General features: G+C 34.7%; 1 protein-coding gene across 1 annotated transcript in view; it reads left to right on the forward strand.

Moving 5' to 3' along the window:
- The first annotated feature begins 324 nt into the window (after window positions 1–324).
- LOC120354349 (XK-related protein 6) overlaps window positions 325–24,587 on the forward strand; it is a 48,432-nt gene continuing 24,169 nt past the window's right edge. The window contains exons 1-4 of the mRNA XM_039441376.1: window positions 325–894; window positions 2,555–2,656; window positions 19,939–20,153; window positions 22,473–22,628. Of these exons, the coding sequence (XP_039297310.1) occupies window positions 575–894; window positions 2,555–2,656; window positions 19,939–20,153; window positions 22,473–22,628 (793 nt within the window). The 5' untranslated portion in view covers window positions 325–574. The remainder of the gene's footprint in view (window positions 895–2,554; window positions 2,657–19,938; window positions 20,154–22,472; window positions 22,629–24,587) is intronic.

Consider the following 24,587-nt stretch of genomic DNA (forward strand, 5'->3'; position numbering starts at 1 on the left):
CTCTATCAACTGACATAAGTTTCATTTCTGGGAAAATCTCAGGAGCTCCGTAATATTCTTGAGAAAAATGGCAGTTACTAAAAAACCGTGTTTTTCATGATTTTCTCAAAAACGGCACTAGAGATTTTTTTCAAATTCATACTCTGTATAGTTATTTATCAGCTCTATCAACTGGCATGATTCTTTTTCCTGGGAAACGTGATGCGTGGGATGCGTGACGTCACTGCTGTGACGTCAAGATGGGTGGAGTTGGCAGTAGATGTTGGCTTCAGAGGCTAGACTTCCCAGCGTGTCTATTCTATAACTGGTCTAAGCCCCCAACGATACAATCACCACGATCAGCTGTGATCGTGAATCGAACTGAACAGATTTGTAGTCTGCATTTGCAGAAATACGTTTTGTTTTAAGATTTAGTTTAGAATAGACTATTGTTAAAATTCTATTACGGAAAGTGCTGTGCTCTTTTTTAAGTATTTTAGGAGTATTCATAAGATATTAATAATGGATGCCGATAAATCTCTTCGTGTTTCGGCTTTCTTGAACAAGTTGAAATCGTGGGTGAAAATTTTCAGCAATGTTTGAAATGGACTCTGAATACAAGGATATGAAATCAGATTCGGGATGTGATCCAGAGAAAGAGAGTGTCATTCAGGAAGACATTGATGATTATGTGGATACTTCGGGAGATGAACCTGATAAACCTCCTGATTTGCGAGTTACCAACTGGGACGTTTGCGTTCTATTGGTCTCCATTTTCAGTTACATATTCGATGTAGCTCTTGACATTAACCTAGCTTACAGATATTTTATGCATCAACAACATGTTTACTTCTATCTGACTCTAGTGTTTATCTTGTTTCCCGCTTTTGTCAACACTGGTCTGAGCATAAAACTGTGAGTACAAGTTGCTATGCTGATGAATTGCCTTTAACGAAATGTATTCATTAGCTGTTTCATAAGTAGAATTAGAAAATTGTCTATAGGACAACTTGTTTTTCAATCAATTAACATTGATATTTAATTCATAATAAAGTTGTATTTGCAACAGCTGGTATGTTTTCAAAGTAGGCCCAAGTCCTGGTAGGCCCTATGTTTGGAATGTGTGAAATGGAAAAATGGTGGGGGCACTTCAGTATAGGTATCTATCAAAGTGCCCCGTAATATTATACTTGAGTGCCTCCAACATTTTTCCATTTTACACATTCTAAACATTCCATGACTTGGACCTACAATGCTGGATTCTGCGGCCCATATAGGCTACCAAGTTCAGCCAACATGTTTTTTCTACAACTACTGGTAAAACGCTTCTTTACGTACTGAAAAGTGAAAACTCATCATAGAATATCTTATTGTTGGGTAGGTAACCAAATATCCATTTTACGCTCGCTGCTCAAGGGCTCAATGGGTGGTCCAGTGCAGAATGTGACAATGGTGAGCCGAGACAAACAGTTGAGCACATAGCTTTCAACTGCAGCCGCCGAACTTATGCTGGTCAGACTCAGCATTTTATTTCTGCCTCACCAGAAATAGTGGATTGGCTGGATAAATTAGATTATAACCTTTGAATATACACAAATGTGTGTAATTTATATTTAATCTATGTACTTCTAACCGATTCTTAGAATAATTTTTTCAATATTTTCTATTACATACCGGTATTATATAAGAATATTTTTTTATAGCGTTGTTTTAGACTCCTCTTTGCTGAGATGCCATACACATAATGCTAATTGCTATTTCTAGCCATGATATAATCATCCAAGTTCTATTTTTTAAGATTACGTCTTCAAAAACCTATTATGACTAAGGTTCATAACCTACCAATGACAACAATATGTTATATATTATTGTATTTATTGTTTTGTAGTCCCTTACTGCAAGTGTAGAAAAATGTTGTATGTAATTCGAGCGTAAGATGTCTATTTTTTAGTAGAATTCACCGGTTTTATGAAATTAAGCTATAGTATTTATTACTTCCATTGACATCAATATTATTTTAAGAAATTTTGGATAGTATTCTCAATATTGGTGCCAAGAACATTTAAGTAGCAAATAGCCTCCTGAAAAACAATCTAGTTTCATCAAGTCAGTAGCATTGATACTGAGACCTGGTAGATTCTAAAATGCTCAAATAGCAATTATTAATATCATGGTTCACAACAGTCTCCATGTGTAGTACAGCCACAACACAGTTACATGAATTAGATAAAATTATACGAGTTGTTAAACTGGATCTAAAGATTTAAACTTTTTATGCCTTACAGGCATAAAACCTAGTCTGCAGGCCGGTCTTGACGCTGAAACTTATCTTTTTTATTTTATTGCCAGAAATAAATAATCATTCATCCATCGGCCCTTTACAACCTGAAATGAACTACTTTAGTCTTTGCATTTTAAATCCTTGTATTTCTTTCTTATAATTCCAAATTTTGAAATCACTCATAATATTCCATTCAAACAGTATTCAATACACCATTTTTATCAGCACCTTTTAAAACTAATTATGAAACATGCTGTGCAATATTGTAAACGTGAAAAATCGTTTTATTTCCAGAGCAATGCGAGATCCAGATGAAATTTCAAGTTCCAAGATGGCATTCAACAAATGGACATTCCGTGTGATTGTTCTGTGCTTTCAACTGGCACCAATCATGAGGTAAGTGTGCAATCATACGTGAAAAATAACTTTTCCACATTTTTTTACGTGTAAGGCCTTTTTTATCACAATAAGTTAGTAAATATCTAAAGGCTTGTTCTTCTAATTATTTTATTTTATTTTATTCATGGTCGTCAGATTTTTTTATGCATTTTACCTGACTAGTTATTTATTTGTGAAAACCTTCACCATATAACTCCGATTATTGAAATTTATACGGGACACACCTTGTTATAACCAAGCTTTTCACAAACCTCAGGAATCTGGTCAGCAAGCTCTCAAGGCGTAACACTTTGGTCCTTGAGGAGAAAGTAATCTACAACTCCGTCGAACACCAATTCCCAAGTTGTAGATTTAGTGCATTCTTCTCAAGGATCTAATAATAATAATAATATTCATCAAAGAGAATGCACTCAATACTTAATTTGGTCGAACAGCCATTGACAAGTTGTGGAACGAGTGTCTTCTTTAAGGAGAGGGAGAGTAACGCCTTGAGAGCTTGCTACTGCAGGCTCTTGAGGTTTGTGTAACAACAAGGTGTGTACCCAGTGGATCCAGTATAAAGTTCATTGGTGACATGTTGGCCGAGTTCTTTGCTGCACGTTTCCAGAAGTAAGTTTGATAACTTGTCAGGAAAAAAAGTGTTGGCGGCTATTCAGAAAAATAATTAAAAGCTCAAACTGTTAGATGTTATACTTGGTACACTAAGTATACGTGTGTTTCATTAAGTACAGGAGTAATTGATGACACCCCAGCTTGTAATAATAACCTTCTCAGCGAGTCTTCTTAGGTGACTCCATAAATGTTTGTTCGATAACTTCCGAGGTTAGCTTTTCTGGCATGCGAGTTGGCTTCTTACAATCTTGCACACTACAAATTTTTAGCCAGGTGTGGAACAGTACTTTGACTGCTCTTGACGAGGATAGTTGTGTCCCAATTATGACGAATGGTTGATGAACTATTTTATTTCATGCTGTTAGATAGAAATCTGTTATTAGAAATTAGTACAGCTTATTTCCTTTGTCCCCTAACTGAATTCGCTCACTCACTAACTCTATCAACATTCCTTCATCTTCCATTATGGCAAAAAGTTAAATACACAAACTCATGAACTGAATAGATAAGACCAGAGAAGAACTTAATAGACATGAACTTGATACACAAGATCTAGATGATAAATGATAGACGATAAACGTTGAATGTATAAATGATAGACTACACTGCACGGCCAATGTGGAAAGTGAAGAAATAGCCAGCCAATAAAGGCAAAAAACAGGGTTTCGCAAAAAAAAAGAGGGGAAAGCTGAATTTTTGCAGGTTAGCGATGACCCGCGGGGAAATCTAGTGCGAGGTAAACGTACATTGTGCAGATTAACTGTACAATCAAGATTATTGGAGATCGAAAACGTATGACTTATGATACATGATTTTAAAGGTCTTAAAACGAGACACATATTATTGAGAAACGGAAGCGTAAACTTTTATTAGACTTAATATAAAAATATGGAGTGGAAATTTTCTAATTTTTTGGCTTTGTATGGAAATAACGTATAACTATGAAGTGAAAATTTTATAATTTGTTGGCTTTGTATGGAAATAACGTTTAACTATGAAATGCTATGAGAAATTATTATAGATCTATTCATCAATGGAAGGATAAAATCAAATTCAGGGTCGATATCTTGATTTGAAACCGGGATATACTTGTTTTAAGAAACCATTGCAGTTTCGAACATCGAGGAGTCCTGGGGAGGAAGCAAGCGGGGGGAACTCTGTAGTTCCAGGCTATGTACTATGTATACCAACACCCTGCAGAAATTCAGCTTTTCCCCATTTGTTGCGAATCAATCATCAATTGACTGGCTAAAAAGCTTCCGTGCGACCTGAAAAAAACAAACCATTTCGAATGTCGTCAGCCCGGTTCAGTCCTCTCCAGGCCGAGCACTGGCTTTAGTGTAGGAGGGGCGTCTGTCTTTTTTCAATTTTCACAATAATAATGCAAGAAAAAATTGGAAATATTACATTCCATATTACCTGGTGATAGTAAAAGTGGCACACTTTACGAACTGAACGAGAGTGACACACTAATTAATGATAACAGGAGATTTGCAGACATATTCAATAAATACTTTGTTGACCTGCCTAAAAAACTCTCCCCAGTCTTGTCCAGAAATAACAAATAATTTTAATAAATACTCTAATAAATTCAAAACTGACCAAAATTACAGAACAATTTTTATTGAACGGATTAGTGATCAGAAACTTATTAAGATAGTTAAAAGACTTGATATAAATAAAAGCTCAGATAGTGATAAAATAATAGCAAGAATCTTGAAGCAAAATATCACACATTTATCTCAGGTAATAACCGACCATTTCAATTTGGCAATAGTTTAGGGGCAATTTCCGTCTTTTTTGAATACAGCAACATTTACTGTTATTCCAATTTCTAAAAAAGGGGATAGAAAGTCAATATCGTCTCATTTCACTACTACCCACATTATCACAAGTATTTAAGAAAATAATAAAAAAGAAAACTATGGATTTCTTAGATGGTGACAACTTCTCGGGTCATCAGTTTGGTTTCAGAGAAAACTTGAATACAGAGCTTGCACTGCAACATTTTCCGCAGAATATATACTTGGGTCTGAACAAAAAACATGGCAATAGCGCAGCAGGATTGTTTATAGATAGATAAATAAATATAATTTTACTGCCATAACATCCATAGAATAAAAGACAACGTCAATACCTCACCAAACATAACACACTAATAAAAATGTTACATACTGCTTACAGCATTAGTTGTGACTCGTGACCACAAAATAATAATATCTATTTGTTGCTTTTTGTATTCATGCACTTCTAGTTATTATTATTTTGTGGTCACGACTCATGCTGTAAGCAGTATGAGCTGTATGTAACATTTTTATTAGTGTGTTATGTTTTTGTTTTTAACATTTTTTGACAACTCACTGCTCGGTTGAGGAAGGGAACTCAGTTCCCGGAAATTTCCGTTTCCAATGTAAGTTTTTGAGTGTTTTCAATTTATTAATGTCTTGTGTCTCCTGTTTATATATATATATATATATATATATAATATATATATATTATATATATATATATATATAATAATATATATATATATTATATATATTATATATATATATATATATATATATAGCACATAACAGAAGACGCTTTAAAGTTTGTTATATAAATTAATACAGGAGACACGATATAAATAGATTGAAAACACTTAAAAACTTTCATTAGAAGTGGGGGAAATTTTCGGAGACTCCTTTCTCTCCTTTCTCAACCGGGCACAGACCGGTTGAGTCTGTGCCCGGTTGAGAAAGGAGACTCAGTCTGAAAATTTCCCCCATTTCTAATGTAAGTTTTTAAGTGTTTTCAATCTAGTTATGTCTTGTGTCTCCTGTTTTAATTTATATTACAAACTTTAAAGTGTCAATATATATATATAAATTAAAACAGGAGACACAAGATATAAATAGATTGAAAACACTTAAAAACTTACCACTTTGCTAGCCTACATTTAGATTTTTTCTCTGTCTCCAATATTAAGTCCGAAGGTAGGTTATTGTACATTTTGATACCGATAGTGCCATAACTGATGTTACTGTTTTGGTGCCGATGTTTGCTGTTTTGGGTAGTCGATGGTAGGGAGTGTCAATTCTATTACAATTCCTTGTGTTGTTAGAATGTCAATCAAGTCTTAATTTCAAATTTGCTCAATTTTTCTTTACATGTAATATGACTGTATATATATATATTATATTATATATATTATAAATATTATATATATATATATATATATATATACAGTCATATTACATGTAAAGAATGAAAAAAAATTTTCTTTACATGCAATATGACTGTATATATATATATATATATATAATATATATATATATATATATATATATATTGACACTTTAAAGTTTGTAATATAAATTAAAACAGGAGACACAAGACATAACTAGATTGAAAACACTTAAAAACTTACATTAGAAATGGGGGAAATTTTCGGAAACTGAGTTTCCTTCCTCAACCGAGCAGACTGCAGTTTGAAATCCAACGGTCGTGTGACCACAGAGTGCACACGGAGAGTCAATTGTAGCAGCAGAGACCACAGATTACGCGGTGCAGACGGATGGAGAGAAAAAGGGTACAGATTCAGGGGATATTATGGGGTATTTAGGGGGCGGTTACAAACGGGATATTTAAGATTTGAGTGGGTTATGAATAAGGAAAGGTGTAGCTTATGAATTGATAGAAAAGAGGAGATTTAAAATTAGAAATCAAAAAAAGAACTAAAATTGGAGAAAGGAATTGTAGAATTGAACTTGAATGAAATTTATTATTCATTTTTATTGAACATTCAATATATATTTGATAGCTGTGAAATTTATTATGATATGATGAAATTTATTTCAATTTAATTAAACAGTTGGTGTAGAGTTGACAGCTATGGTACTATTGCTGTCTGTTGAGACCAGGACAGGAAGCAGCTCCAAGCACCCAAATAAAAGCTAATTCTTTCGTCTTGACATCTATGGAGGGGGCTGTGGGAGGGAGGGTGGCAAGGACTTTGACTTTGAAGCATTGGTCAAAGTTCTTGTTGTGCTCAGAGCCATGGGTAGGGATGGGTAGGGAAGAATTATTTTTAAAGGAAGCCCTGTCATTGTTGATCCGGAGGTTTAGGGCATTGGTGGTTTCACCTATGTAGAAGGCAGGACAGAAGTTGCAGGAAAGGAGGTAGATCAGGGTGTCCACGCGGCGGGAAATCCGGGAATTGTACGTGAATTTCATTTGGGCGGGAAATGTACGGGTTATTGTACGGGAATTTTGTCAAGATACGGGAATTTTTTGAACTTCCGTCAACTAGCTAATTATTAATTAAGGACAGAGTTGAATTTTAGCCAGTGGATGAGTGGTGTATTTGTGATTGATGATGCTGGTTGGTGTATCGATTTGGCGTTTTATAAATATCATGTATCGATACGGCGTTTATCGGTGCCGTGTATCGATAGGTTCTATCAGAATGATTGGTTTTATTTCGATATACATTATTAAGGTATCTCCACACATACCGAACCAAACCAGGAACAGCGCAGCTACCGTGCAATTCGCTGCGCAGCGCGCCGTGCAGCGAACCACTCAGCGAATTCAAACAATAAAATTCTGTCAAGTGGTGAATCTTTTTCAATTTTAATAATGAAACATCTTTTCTGTTGATTCATTTTACTAATTTCGGCTTCAAATCATAAATTTTCGTAGTGTCAATGATATCTGAAATAATTTCAAGACTAATATGTTCCAATCACTGATTTATTTCTAAACATGATTAGAATACTATTCGATTTGGATTCTCTTATTGTTTTTTCTTGTGAATCAATAATTGATCATCCATTTTTAATCGATAGGTACTAAATAAATTAAAACCAATTGGAGAATTCAATCAATAGGCTTTAGGATATTATAATATATTTGGTAACAAAAGTAGTTAGAGTAGTTATAATAACCTATCACGAAAAATTAATATTATCCACCTTGTTTATCCTGTTTTGATCAGGGTCATTTCAAATAAGCAACATATTGGATAAACTTTTATCATCTGCTTAATGTTTTTGTTTTTAATTATGTACCCAGAATGCAAAAATGCATTCTTTGATGTGTTTATATTTACATCAATAAATTGTAAATCTCTATGATATTTTTATTCAATTATAATTTTTTCAGTCTCTTTCTCATTTAAATCATTAAGTCAAGTCACTGATAGACTGACTGACGGCCGTACAGTCGGCCGAAATCGCTGTGGAGTGTCGTGCTGAGTACAGTTCAGTACTGTTCTGGGTTAGTTGGTGAAATTAATTATTAGTTCAAAAATAACAAAATTATTATATTTTTTATTATATTAAATTAATTAAAAGGAAATAATTGTCATGATACTGAGTTCTTGGTCAACATTATTTTTATATTGAACTTTATCCTATCATTATTTTTCAGAAGTTATTTTACTTGCATTAAACATTATTTATCGATTCCTATAAATTTACTATTCAAACTATAGATTAAATAACATGAGAAGAGGCCTGTACTGTATTATAGCCGGGACACACATAACCGCACCGAGCCCGCGCCGACGTACGACCGAGTGTCGGACGTACTACGGCGAGTGAGAAGACAAAGGCTTTCAAACGTATTGGGACACATACTACCGCACAGCGCTGTGTTTGTTACCCGTGCTGTCATCGACTAGTTCAGTTTACTTTTTGACGGTGACGGTGCGGCCTCGTCTAACATAGAGAGGGAAAAAACTTATTGAAGAGATGCGAAATTTTCCAGTTTTGTACGATCAAAGTGATGAGAAATATGGTTGAACGGAAAATGAGTTAAACCAAAAGTAAAAGTAGAACCAAATAAGTTGAGCCAAAGGTATAATAGACATAATATAATAAATAAAATAAATAACAAAAAGAAGAAACCCGTGACTGTATCTTAAATTTTAAATTTATAACTAATAATTAAGTTCTTCTGCAGAAGGCAGAAGATATATAAATTTAAATAGGATGTAACAAGCTTTTAATAGTGTTATATTATAACAATAGTCAATACATTCAGTAATCAGACGACAGTAGCTCTACAGAAGTGAGACACTGCTGCCGCCCGGCTGTCGCACGGATATATGTGTTCTCCTACCACCATCACCGTGTCGCGGGCTTAGCTCGGCCGTAAGTCGGCGCAGGCTCGATGCGGTTATATGTGTTCCGGCCTTCAATGCTCGCGAAAGTATTCATATGTTTTCCACTTGTGATGGATAGCCAAAATTGTACCGCAAGCTGCACGGCGAATTTTAATCAAGGGCTCTGATTGGCTTAAAAGTTCAGCGTTCGGCGAACGGCGTAGTGAAGAACGGTTAAAAGAGCGGCTAGTAGGGACGTTATGAGAAAATATGGCTAATGTTCGCTGCAAGGCTCGATGCACGGCGGATTGTACGATTAGCTTCGCTGTTCGAGGTTCAGTTCGGCATGTGTGGAAATACCTTTATATCCATTTGATGTATAGTTCCATATCTGGTGTAGGTATTATCGGTGTTGTAATTATTGATAGTAAATCAAATCACACCTATGTTTTTCAGAACCTAAAATGTTCTGTTTTATATTACTCCAGTCAATATAGACATGAAAAAGGGGGTGTTCTTTCAATATAATATTGTAGTTCTGATTTTTCATTATGTTGTTTGGATACATAAGAGAAGTCCAGAATCAATTTTTGCATGCAAAATTTCCTTTTGCTAGATACAGAATGGCCCAAACACCTCGTATTTTCAGTTCATTTTCTAGTTTTCAGCTTATTTCCGCCAAATCCAGTCGTCGGAAAGTTAAATTTGCTCTCGCCTTTTTTCAGATTATAAACTTCTGAATAAAATGAAATCATCCGGAGCTTTCTATAACCCATCTAATGTGTTCTGAGTTACAAAAACGAGTAAAATTTCAACAAAATAATAAATTTTAGTTTTTAATCAACAATATCTTCTGATTGCCACAATTCAAATGTATAATTCAAAATCCCTCGGGGCGTAATTTTGTGTGCTCTTTGGTCTCAGGTTGAAAAGCACAAAATTACGCCCAGGGGGATTTTGTTATTTAAATTGTGGCAATCGGAAGATATTGGAAATTTTACATGCAAAATTGGTTCTAGTCTTATCTAATGTATCCAAACAATATATTGAAAAATCAGAACTACCTACAATATACAGGGTGTTTCAGAAGTAGTGTCGAGAATTTTAGGGTATTGTACCTGGATGCTAGGAGACTACAAATGTCATATTTGAAGTGTCCAAAACTCAGCGGTTATCCTTATAGCTGCCATTTTGTTTTTTTCACTTAAAAATTTTTATCTCAAGAACGAAATGTTGTATTGATCTGAAATTTGGCATGAATATTTATGCTATAAAGACTCAACTATAAAAAAATAAAAAAAAATTTTTCGTTGAAATTTTTCAAAATGGCGGCCATTTTAAATTTTTGATGGCGAATATCTCGAAAACCGTCCATTTTACAGAAACTTTAAAAGAGACAAAAAAGTTAGCAAATTTTTTCACGATTCCAATGATACCTAATTTATTAAGATTGGTCGAAGAATAACAGAGAAATTAATTTTTTTCGTACTGCATGCATGACCACTTTTCATTTAAAGATCAATATTAATTTTTTAATTCCAGATGTATTTAAGATGAAGCTTTGAAACTCGGTATGGCTCCATATGGGCAAACAGATGATTTTACAATGGTTTTCAGATGATAATGTTTGTCTTGTAAAAGTATTGTTGTTTCATTAAAAGTAAAGAACCAGATGTAGTGCTTCCTATTTCTTAGTCTCACGTTTCCTAGGTCTTATTTCTATCTTAAATTTCCAGTTTCAATATTTTCTTACGTTGCTTCTACACAAATATTTAATTATTGTAATGGAATTTAGTTCGATGGAGTCTTCAACTCTCGCAACAGTCACGTCTGGGCCTTAGACAATCCTCATGAGGTCAAATTGCGTGGTTATCAGCATAGATTTTCGCTGAATGTTTGGACGGGTATCTTAGGTAATCGCGTGATTGGACCATACATTCTTCCTAATCGTCTGAATTCTCCCACGTACATTACTTTTTTAAGAGACATACTACCAGAACTTTTGGAAGATGTGCCTCTTGCAAACAGATATAATATTTGGTTTCAACATGATGGTGCCCCTGCTCATTTCGGAAATGTTGTTACGGACTTTCTGAACATGACCTATCGTCAGCGGTGGATTGGGCGGGGTGGACCAGTACCGTGGCCCGCACGTTCACCTGACCTCAACCCTTTAGATTTTTTTTTCTGGGGCCATATGAAAGACCTTGTTTACAGCACGCCAGTAGAAAACGAAGAAGACCTTGTGGCAAGAGTGGTTGCTGCAGCAGGTGCCATTCAAGATGATGAAAATGCTTTTATAGCAGTTCGACGGTCCATGATTGAAAGGTGCAGACTGTGTAATCAAGTTGAAGGACGGCATTTTGAGCAATTGCTGCATTAGTATCAGTAAACCGATTTGAGTGAAATTAATATTTTTCAATGTAAAATAAAATTTGGAGGAAAGTTATTCTTGTATATTTCTGTAATAAGAACGGTTTTCATGAAATTATAAAAAAAATTAATATTGATCTTTAAATGGTGAAAAGTGGTCATGCATGCAGTACGAAAAAAATTAATTTCTCTGTTATTCTTTGACCAATCTTAATAAATTAGGTATCATTGGAATCGTGATAAAATTTGCTAACTTTTTTGTCTCTTGTAAATTTTCTGTAAAATGGACGGTTTTCGAGATATTCGCCATCAAAAATTTAAAATGGCCGCCATTTTGAAAAATTTCAACGAAAAATTTTTTTTTTATTTTTTATAGTTGAGTCTTTATAGCATAAATATTCATGCCAAATTTCAGATCAATACAACATTTCGTTCTTGAGATAAAAATTTTTAAGTGAAAAAAACAAAATGGCAGCTATAAGGATAACCGCTGAGTTTTGGACACTTCAAATATGACATTTGTAGTCTCCTAGCATCCAGGTACAATACCCTAAAATTCTCGACACTACTTCTGAAACACTCTGTATATTGCAAACACCAATGTATATGCCGGTAATAACTGGAATATAATGTTTTAAAGGGTAAAGGGTAGGTTTTGAGTTTCGATTTTTCTTCAAGGCAAAAAATTGCCTTTTTTATATTATTCGAAATACAGTTATAATCGTATAATGGTGCTACAATTTGATGAAAACCATACCTGTGCACTTTTGAAATTGTTATTTAAGAATATTATATTTTTCCAAATTGAACCCCCCCCCCTTCTGAGTAACCCCATAACCCCCCCCACCAACCTAAATTTTTACATATTACTCATGTGTTTTAACCAGCGAGGAAAACCGGGAAAAACGTGAAATATACGGGAAATGTACGGGAATTGTACGGGAATTTTCTGAGCCTGATTCAGTGGACACCCTGTATGCAATTTTTGGAGATGCATTACTGGATTGATGGATTTGGTAGGTGTAGTTGGTGATAGGACTGGTAAAGGAGATGGAAGAATCAGTGATAGGACAGGTTTTACAGCGGGGGCGTTTGCAAGGTAGGGTACCAGGTGGAGTTGGGATTTCATCAGAGGTGAGTGATTTGTTTTTACTGAAAAATTTCTTGAGGTTGGGAGGTTGCTTAAAAATGAGGATGGGTGGTTGCTGGAAAAGGTGTTTGGTAGAGGGATTGGAGGAGACAACATGGAACAGATCTTTAAGGACAGGTTTGTTGAGGCTTTCAATTCCAGGGAAGTAGGTGGTACAGAGCTTTGGAGTTTGTGGGATTTGGGAATTTTTTGTGGTTGGATTAGTGCCAGTTTTGGAGGAGATTTGTTTCTGTAACAACCTTTCAGGATAGTTACACTTTAGGAGGGATTGGTGGAGTTTTTTGAGGTACTGGTCAAGATGGTGGGGATCACTGAAAATTTTTGGCCTCGGATTGAGAGGGAACGTGGGAGGGATCTTTTGATGTGGTAGGGATGGCAACTCTCAAAGTGCAGGAACTGTTGAGTGTGGGTGGATTTGGTGAAAGAATTGGTGGATAAGGTATTACATTGAAAAGGATTACATTGACATCTAGGAAGTTGATGAAGGATTGAGAAATATTCCAGGTGAAGGAGACAGAGTAGTTGAAGTTGAGTTGATTGAGGAAGTGGGAGAGGGTATCATGTCCATAAGGCCATATGAGGAATAAGTCGTCAATGAAACGGAGCCATATCAGGGGTTTGTTTGGAAAGGAAATCTTGTTCAAGGAGGCCCATGAATAGGTTTGCATAGGATGGTGCCATCCTGGTGCCCATCGCTGTACCCTGGGTTTGAAGATAATATTCATCTGGGTTTGAAGATAATATTCATCTGGGTTTGAAGATAATATTCATCTTCAAACCTGAAGGCATTGCTTGTGAGCACCAGTTTGGCAAGGTTTACTAGGAAGGAGGTTGAAGGGGTGGAGGGTGTGGGTTTCCTAACGACCCACACCCTCAACCCCTTCAACCTCCTTCCTAGTAATGGGATTTCCTTTCCAAACAAACCTTCTTCCATCTCCTTTACCAGTCCTATCACCAACTACACTCACCAAATCCATCAATCCAGTAATTGCATCTCCAAAAGTTGCATCTACCTCCTTTCCTGCAACTTCTGTCCTGCCTTCTACATAAGTGAAACCACCACTGCCCTAAACCTCCGGATCAACAATTACAGGGCTTCCTTTAAAAATAATACTTCCCCACCCATCCCTACCCATGGCTCTGAGCACAACAAGAACTTTGACCAATGCTTCAAAGTCAAAGTCCTTGCCACCCTCCCTCCCACAGCCCCCTCCATAGATGTCAAGACGAAAGAATTAGGTTTTATTTGGGTGCTTGGAGCTGCTTCCAGTCCTGGTCTCAACAGACAGCAATAGTACCATAGCTGTCAACTCTACACCAACTGTTTAATTAAATTGAAATAAATTTCATCATATCATAATAAATTTCACAGCTATCAAATATACATTGAATGTTCAATAAAAATGAATAATAAATTTCATTCAAGTTCAATTCTACAATTCCTTTCTCCAATTTTGGTTCTTTTTTTGATTTCTAATTTTAAATCTCCTCTTTTCTATCAATTCATAAGCTACACCTTTCCTTATTCATAACCCACTCAAATCTTAAATATCCCGTTTGTAACCGCCCCCTAAATACCCCATAATGTCCCCTGAATCTGTACCCTTTTTCTCTCCATCCGTCTGCACCGCGTAATCTGTGGTCTCTGCTGCTACAATTGACTCTCCGTGCGCACTCTGTGGTCACACGACCGTTTGATTTCAAACTGTACCCACTCACTGCTTGTTTGAGGAAGGAAGCTCAGTTTCCGAAAATTTCCGTTTCTAATGTGAGTTTTTAAGTGTTTTCAATCTATTTATGTCTTGTATCTCCTGTTTTAATTTATATATACTATATACTATATATATATATATATATAATTATTGACTACTGTCATTATATTTAGATTAATAAACAAGAGCTTTGAATATGCTAATCTATCAGAACCCGTAATTACCCTGACCACCCTTTTTTGTAACAGTGAAATTCTTTCAGCATGACAACTATTACCCCACATTAGTTTGTCATATTTAGCAATACTTTGGAAGAAGGCAAAGTAAGATGACCTCAAATAATATCCGGAACATGAGATTTGAGTTGTTTGATCAAATAAATAACTCTTGACAGCTTACTTGAGATGTAATCAAAGTAAGCCTCCCAAGTCAGGTTTCTGTCAATAAATATACCCAACAATTTCATAGATTTTGTCACATTCGAATTCTCTAGACCATCTCGGAGTGTCAAATACATTGTTTGAGTCTTTTTTTTTCAGCACAAAACCATTAGCTTTAAACCATGTTGCCGCTTGCAATGGAGTGGAATCAGTGAGAGCTTTGAGCTCTTGCAAGTCATTACAATTATTGAAAAATGTTGTGTCGTCGGCGTACAAAATTGAGTTACATTTTAGAAAAGCAGGGAGATCATTATTTATCATGAACACAAAAAGCAGTGGTCCCAGAATTGATACCTGTTGAACTCCAAATTTTACAGAAGTTACATTCGACCTCCTGTGTTCCCCACAAATACCACTTCTTACGTCCCATCAGATATGTTTTAAATAAACTAATTTCTCCCCCACAAACACCATAGAATTGTAACTTATCAAGTAGCAAAGAGTGAACTACACAGTCACTTTGCTCAGGTCACAGAAGGTTGGTTGAGCAAATTCTCTATTTTCAAAAGTTCTCAAAATATTCTCGACAAGAGCATCCATAGCTCCTGTTGTTGATCTACCATTCACAAAGCCATGCTGAGCAATACTGATGATGTTGTGCGCAATAAGATATTTGTATAGTTGCTGATGTATTAATTATAATCTCAAGAACCTTTGAAAAGCATGGCACTAATGAGATGGGTCGATAGCTACCTGGATTGTCTTTAGGGCCCTTCTCATGAACAGGGACATCTCTAAGGCATCTTTTTATAGGCTTACAATGAGTGAAAAAAACAAGAATATTTCTCATAATTTAATTTAATATATTATTTGAGCAATTTTGTCGTGACCGTCTTGCACAGAATCCAAGAAAAAAGTGTTCAACTCATCAGGTGTTAATTGAATGGGTTTTTTTTATCGGCTTGCTCCTGAACTGATTTAATTATTTTCCAAGCGGATTTACACTTATTACCACTAGACTCAATTTCATTGATATTATATCTCTTTCTAGCCTCATTGAGTGACTGCTTATATGCCTTTCTAATGTTAATATAAATGCTGTCCTAGACTCCTCTGTTTCATCCCTTCTATAAATATTTAAATTCAATAGTACTCTATTTTTCATTTTTGCCAATTGCGGCGTGTACCAGCTTTTTGATTTTGCTCTTTTTGATTTAACTTTATGCTGACTGTTCAGAACAATCTTCCTCTCGGGGATGAACATATTAAAATAATATGAGATTATATTGAAAAAATTCTCAAATAACCAGTCAGAATTCAATGAATGGCTATCATGCATAAACTCGTTCCAGTCTACATTTGACAGTGAGTCAATCAACAGGTCGACATTTTCTTGAGTTACTGGCCTATAGTGAGGTCCACGTTATAATAGCAGTGTAGGAAGATAGGAGAAAAGGGTTGCCAGATCTCAGCCTTGCCACCCAAACAGCTGATACTGGTATATCTGACGAATTTAACTGTTCATTATTGTTGAAAATAGTTAATCATATTTTATTTGTCAAGAAAATATATTTTTTAAAGATGTAATAATAAATTTTCATGATTGAGATTAAATATATTGTCAATTAGTTGAATTTCTACATGTTGATGAACGATGTGGCAACATCGTAATGCGTGAAAGAGATAGCGCCATCTGCTTTGTTGAACAATTGACAAAGATAGCAGCATCATTGCAAATCACATACTGCCATTATAATCATATACTGCCGTGGACCTCACTATAGTAACTATCACTCTCTTGGGCATGAATTTGTCCACAACTGAACAATGAATATTCAAATCAGCCCAGACACAGTCATGATCTGAAAAGGGAAATATTTTATCAATATTTGTGAAAATATTATCTAAGCAAGCAACCCCTCTTGTAGCCTTTGCATTATGACACGCCAAGTTGAATTGCCTCAACATATTTTTAAATTCATGAACGGTAGCTTTATATCCTGCCCCACAAAGTCAGAGTTGAGGTCACCTCCATAGACAATGCTACAATTCCTCCACCTAGGTCTACTAAACAAATTCTAGACATTATCAAGTCCTTCCAAAAAAAGAGCAGGACTGCCCAGAGGTGATCTATATATAGAAACTAGTACCAATTTTAGTTTATCCATTAATATACCTATCACTTCAAAATGTTTTTGACCGCAAAAACCGCAAAAAATGTTTTTGAAGCAGCTAAGGTCGTGTCTATCCCTTTACTATCCAGTACCAGCTCCGGCCTCACATAAATTGATACACCTCCATGCTTATACTGTTCTCTACAAAAACTATCAACCAGCACATAGTCATCCATTTTATGAAAAGAAATATCATCCTTGTTACACCAATGCTCACATAGGCAAAGTGCATCAAACTTATTTTCATTTCCAAACTCATTCAATAGTAACTGCTTGTTATTAATACATAGAACATTCAAAAAGCCCACCTTGAATCCTGAGTACAATTTAGATTCCGCAGCTGACTTATCAGAATGAATTTTTGTTATGCCTAGAACAATTGAAATTTCTGTTGCGAAAAGCTTCATCACTATTAATATTGCAATAATTGTGAGAGTTTACATTGTTGTGTTCAAAAACAGCGATTGAAGAGAATTGTCTAAAAAAAATCTTCTCATTTAGTGACTTGTGGGCGTCTGATAGAGTTGTAGAATTCATTTCAGGGGAGGGAATGTGGGCAGGAGATATTGTTATAGTCACTGGACAATCTGAAGGCAGAGTTACCCGAGCGCGTGACTGGGAGGGGCAGGAAAAGGTTTTATAACCGGCGAAACTGCTGCTACGGGGCTATCAATGATAGCTTCACTCATATGAGCTCCCTTCATGTCAGTCACAGAATAATCATAATCAGGTCATCAGGTGATATCAGTAAAGCGTTTGAAACTGTTAATCACAGTTTTTTGTTGCATAAACTATGTCGAGCAGGTACAATCTTTAAAATTGATTATAACCTTCCTTCAAGGTAGAAGACAAGCTGTTAAAATCAATGACGAAATCAGCAATTCGTTGGATATTTGCCATGGTGTATCTTTGGAATCGGTATTGGGACCTACAATTATTTTTAATATTGTAATTTATGTAATATTATTCACTCCATGAAGAAATAATAATTGATGACGATGTTCAGATGTTTGAAAATCTAATGTCAATAATTATTTAAACATTTTAGAACATCTTGATATCTTGAACTCTCAAAATCCTATAAACTCTCATATACAGGGTGGGTGAAAAGTCCGAGAACGGCTTAATATCTCATGCACAAAGGTAATTTGACGGTGGGTGTGATTGGGGATCCTACTCAAATTGAAAATTACACTTTACTATGAGTTTAGAAATCTGGTCCGCCATCTTGAATCCGCCATATTGAATGCAACTTTATTTTTTTTTAATAGGAAGGTGGTCATGCAATACATGATTTCGATAGAAAATTTCAAGAAAAAAAGAATGGTGAAAACCGCATATCAATATATCAAACCGTTTCGAAGATATTCACATTATTAATCAGTACTATTCAACGCAGAAAGGAAAGAAAAAAGTCTGAGAACGGCTTAATATCTCATACACAAAGAAATCTGGTCCGCCATCTTGGATCCGCCATATTGAATGCAACTTTATTTTCTTAAATAGGAAGGTTGTTGTACAATACATGATTTCAATACAGAATTTCAAGTTAAAATGAATGGCGAAAACCGCTCATAGATATCTCAAACCGTTTAGAAGATATTCACATTATTAATCAATACCACTTATCTATTTTCATTTCTGATTTGCATGGTATTGATTAATAATGTGAATATCTTCTAAACGGTTTGAGATATCGATGTGCTGTTTTCGCCATTCATTTTCTCTTGTAATTCCGTATCGAAATCATGTATCGCATGACCACCTTCCTTTTTAAAAAATTAAGTTGCATTCAAAATGGCGGATACAAGATGGCGGACCAGATTTTTAAACTCATAGTAAAGTATAATTTTCAATTTGATTAGGATCCTCAATCACACCCACCGTCAAATTACCTTTGTGTATGAGATATTAAGCCGTTTTCGGCCTTTTCACCCACTCTGTATAATAAACAAAGTTGAAAAGTCTTTAGTAACGTTAAAACAACCTATTTTCTCTTAATCTTAATGAATATTTAAACGAATAAATTCCTTTACAAAATCTTCTAACCAGAATTTTGCACTTTGTTCACCTCTGCCAGAAAACTTTTCCAAAACAAACTTTTTATCTACATCAAATAATATTTCACTCTTACCTTTTTGGTACCACATTGAACAAACATTTGATTTGTAATATTATTCACTCCATGAAGAAATAATAATTGACGACGATGTTCAGATGTTTGAAAATCGAACTTTAATGTCAATTATTTATTCATTTTAAAACATCTTAACATCTTGAACTCTCATAATCCTCTTAACAACATAATATAATAAACAAAGTTAAAAAGTCTTTAGTAACGTATTAACGAAAAAAGAAACAGCATGGTAGCTTGATAAACAGCTGTTTACATTTATCAATGAGGAGTGACTCAAGAGGACAGATAATACCAAATACTTTTGCCGATGACACTGCCTTGTCATATAATCCAGATAATCAAAACCAACTTCTTCTTGACGAACAGCACGATTTGAATAAACTATCATTCTGGTTCACAGGCAATAAATTGTCAATGAATGTTCAAAAAACAAATTATATTCAGTTCAATTGGCAGGCAAAGTCTTGCAGCTACTCTTTTTCCCTATTCATTTGACTGTCGGCGTGACCAATGTGGTTGTCCCTTGGTGAAGATGGAATCCTCTAACTTTTAACTCTATTTGACCAATAATTGAAACTTGACGTTAGATTTTTGTATACTAGTCTACTACGCTTTACCTTATTTGACTGGTCTATTTAATTGTTTTGCAGGTATTGTGACTCTCTCGATTGCGCTTTGAAGTCTAGACGAGCCGAACAACTGAAGGATCGTACAAGTCAGCGAAAGTATTACGACCTAATGTTGAAAGAGGACTCTGATGTGGCTCTATTGCGGGTTTTCGAGTGCTTCCTTGAAGCAGCACCACAGCAGATACTTCAAGTGGCTATTGTATTAGTGGACCGTGGAAAAGGCTCCACTTTCCAATGTTAGATTTCATTTATATTGATTCGCCAATTTTTTAAAAATCAAATCATATTTTATTCATATAAAATCTACAAGAAAATTTACATTGAAGAAATGAAATATGAATAGACTCCCCGCTTGTATGACAGGTTCGTGTGCGGGAAGGAAATTTCAATTGGAACAGTCGAACATCAGTAAGAGAGCTTAATATAGATCTCGGCAATAAACCCTTCACATCAAATTAATCTATCATTCAATTCAACACAAGATACTCAAAAGAAATAAAAACAACGCAATCAAAAATTAAATTTCTAATAAAAAATAGGCTTCATGGTGGGGTGTGCTGAAAAGAAAGAAAGGATGGAAAATAACTAGCCAACTATGGTTTCCCATGTAATAGGCAGGTAATAAACTCGAATAAATTTCAATTTTAACAGTCGAACATCAGTAAGAGAGCATAATATAGAGCCCGGCAATAAAACATTCACCTAATTAAAAAAGTAGTTACAAAAATTTAAGATGCAAGTATATTTATTAAATATTATTCAAAACATATCATCATACTATATTATAAAATTAAGAATTTAAATTCAATTTGTAAGGGATAGAAAATAAATGTTTTACACATCATATCTGAACAACTAACTGTTTAATTTGAAATTTTGAATGAAGATTCCAAATTTACCGAGGATGGTTAGAGGCCTATTTCCATTTATTTATTAATTTCAATTCAGTAATTGAAATAAATTTATTCAATTTGTGATTCAGAGTTTGCTCAACGATAAAAGCTCTTTCAAACATACCCATAAACGGGTGCATTCGACTTTGGACTTATGAATGAAAGATTGCTGGATCTAATCCAATCCGAATATATATTTTATCCTGTGAATTTTCAACTTCATTGAAGATAATCCACATAATCGTAACAAAATAATAAATAATATTGCTCTATTTTTCAATATTTTTTCTGTTGTTGCGAAGTAATTTTGATAGGAACATACTTTAATTTTCAGCATGGAACTAAAACTATAATATTCAATCTATTTGTGTTTTTCTTAGACAATTTGCTAAGCGTGTGTTACACCTGCTGGTATTAACATAATAAAGCATTAGAAAGAATGTCATCAAGTATTTGTATATCTTTAACCAACTTGAGCATTCTTATACGGTCTTACATCATTGAGGATTGAAGCTTTATTTTTTGAACTCATAGAACGCTGTCATATTACGTCATTCATAACTTTATATGTTTGCCTGAATGCTCTGCTGATGTCATTACTATTTTTTATGATATGTAATCAAATGACATTAACTTATATAGCCTCTATTGTTCTCCCAAAAAATGTCCTTAGTTTTATGTGTAATTTCTCTAGGAATCTTTGCCGGTTCATGAGTGAAGGCCTTTTTGGGTTCTTGCAGATTTGTGAAGAGATGTTTTTGCAGAGTTGAAAGTTTTTTGAAAACAAAATCAGTAAATAAATCCGGTGACCCTTGGAACTTGATAAAGAAATAACTTTTGAAAATGGGTAGAACTTTTGGGATAGAATATCAATGTGTCAACAATGCAGAACAACATTCAATAGGTTTCAGTAGTTCTTGAAATAAAATTTGCAAATAGATTTTTTCTAAAAGATGGTGTAGGAAGTGAAAGAAATAAAGGAAACAAATGAGAAACAAGAAAGATAGTACGTCAGCTGATAATGTGGATAATTTACTATAAATGAGAACTATAAAGGTTGATTGATTGTACTTGAACTAAAACAAGTATGGATTTAACAAAACTCCATTAACCAGATATATGCTATTTTAAACCAATAGTACGATAATGGATTCGATATGAGTTAATCACAAAATTGATCAAAAAATGCCACAGCTGAAGAAAATTATCTATCCACATTATAAGTTTGTTATGTTGTGTGGTATTTGTCCATAACGAATAAAAACAGACTAAAAGTTTTCAACCACTGTTAAATTTGTTCAAGTTTTAGAAATTTTACTCAGCCATGTTTCTCTTTAGACAGCAGTGAAGAACACAACTGAAGATGTGGCTACACTACTGATTACGCCATAAAACATGGTTCTGTTTTGTAAAAATTAAGCAGTGGTTGGCAACCTTTGTTTTAATTAATTACGATTCAAGTGAGTAATTGGACTGCGATCTGTTTGTGTTTAACCCTTTTAAAATTAATCTGAATACAATCTAGATTAATCTTAACTACTTGAAATCGGGGAATACATTTAGGGAAACCTTGTATTTTGTGTCAACCACAAAATATTTTGTTTATTCTAACTTGAATTATTGTTGAATAATGCTTATTTTAGATTTGTTGTGTTTTGACAGTGGTGCATCAGTTTGGCTCGATTTGTTCGTCACTCCTGAGTATGGCCTGGTCAATGGCATCCTACCAGCGGTCTATTCGCTTTGCACAAGAAGAAAAACGTAATCTGACATGGCCGGGAACAGCCATGCAGTTTCTATGGCATTTCATGGTCACAGGTAATCAATTCCATCATAACTTAATATTCAATTTCTTTTTCCAATACAGTTTCATGTGTATGAAATTTGTATGAAGTCCAAAAAATGCAGATCTACTCATCTCTTATAATCTCGTTCATACTTTATTAATTCATTGCAAATATTCTATATTGTAGATTAGTGTATAAGCCAGCATATATATTGTAATCTGCATAGATAAGGATATCATCGTACCTTATCATCCATCCCATTGCCCATGCACAAACCTAAAAGGCTCATGTGGGCATTATCATTAGCGATAAGCAGGCTATTACATAACTAATCTGAAACAAATTTTCATCAAAATTGGTATAATAGTAATTTTGATTGTTTCTAGAACTAAGTCCTGCCTTCCAATGAAATTCTGCTCTACACATTCATTGGTTTACTCTAGTATACCGCAGACTCTTGGATTATCAAAGAATTGCTAATCTGCTGAGCAGACTATTGGTTTTTTGGAGTATTGGAACACGAGTTGTCTGCAAATCTGTGAACGGGAGAATATAAAAAAACTATTGGTATTCTTTTTCTGCTCAACGGAAAAAGCAGTGCCAAGTTGTTATCATTTTTGTCAATCGACAAAATCAAAAAACAATTATTATCGGGTTTTGTTGGGTTTAAGTCTGATTATAACGGGTGTTTTTCTAGAGGTATAGAACTTTAAATTGCAGTAAAACAACAATGGATTATTCGATTGACATAATTTTCTTTATCGAAAGATAATCTTGCGGTATTACATTTTGAATATGAGTTCTGGCATCAGACCGCCAATGCTGGCTCGGATGTAGTCCAATCTGGACGTCTAATTTACTATATTTTTTCCAACATTTGTGGTCGTTTATCGGCAATAACACGGCGAATGTTGTCTTCCAAATGGTCAACAGTTTTTGGCTTATCGGAATAGACCAATGACTTGACATAGCCCCACAGAAAGTAGTCTAGCGGTGTTAAACACATGATCTTGGAGGCTAATTCACAGATCCAAATGTGAAATTAGACGGTCACCAAACTTATTATTCAATAAAATTTTTCTGATTGAAAAAGTCCTAATTCTACACCTTTTAAAATGTACCCAATCAATAAATTTATTTCAATAGAATTGAATGTAACTGTAAATGCAACAGGTAGGAATAACAGTATCTATGATTTCAAGCTCACCTGGTTTGATAACAAGAAAGCGCATTTTAAATGTGCCTTGCAATCTAGGAATGTCCCGCAGATAACAAATCAATCAGCTGGTTTTCTGTTCCGTGAATTACAAACTGCTATCTACAATGGTGCTAAAGCGTCGGACATGATAATCAAGGATAGGAGAGATAGAGTGAATAATAATCAGCCGTGGTTTGACAGAGAATGTAAAAATGAGAAAAGATAAATTCGAAGACTGTTTAGAGTGGCGAAGCGTGGAATGTTCAATGAGCAAGACTTACCACTATACCTATCTAAAAAGAAGTGTTACACGATTTTTGGAAAGCAGTTAATTTGTTTAAAAATAAAGAATACAGAACTGATAACATTTCTTTGGAGGCTTGGGAGGTATTTTTGAAAGATAAATACGATTGCGCAGAAAATGACCGAATTCATATTGAGACTAGATTTGCAGATGCTCGCCACCCATACTAAATACTTGGATCAACAGTTCAGTTCAGATCAATTGTCACTCATGTACTTTCACTTATGAAAAAGAAAAAGGCACCGGGTATTGACGCAATTGGAAATTAGTTTTATAAAGCACTACCAGGAAGGTGGAAAGACTATTTACTGGGTATTTTCAATAAACTATTGCTTGGTTAATAACAAAGATGTTTTTCATATTCAAAAAAGGTGATAGATTGGATCCAAAAAACTATCGCGGAATCGCCCTGATCAATAATATTGTTAAAAATTTTACTCGACTACTCGAGATCAGACTCTCAAACTGGGCAGATCTCTGCAACCTAC

Source organism: Nilaparvata lugens, chromosome X (genome assembly GCF_014356525.2).
Source record: "Nilaparvata lugens isolate BPH chromosome X, ASM1435652v1, whole genome shotgun sequence".
NCBI classification, from domain to species: domain Eukaryota; kingdom Metazoa; phylum Arthropoda; class Insecta; order Hemiptera; family Delphacidae; genus Nilaparvata; species Nilaparvata lugens.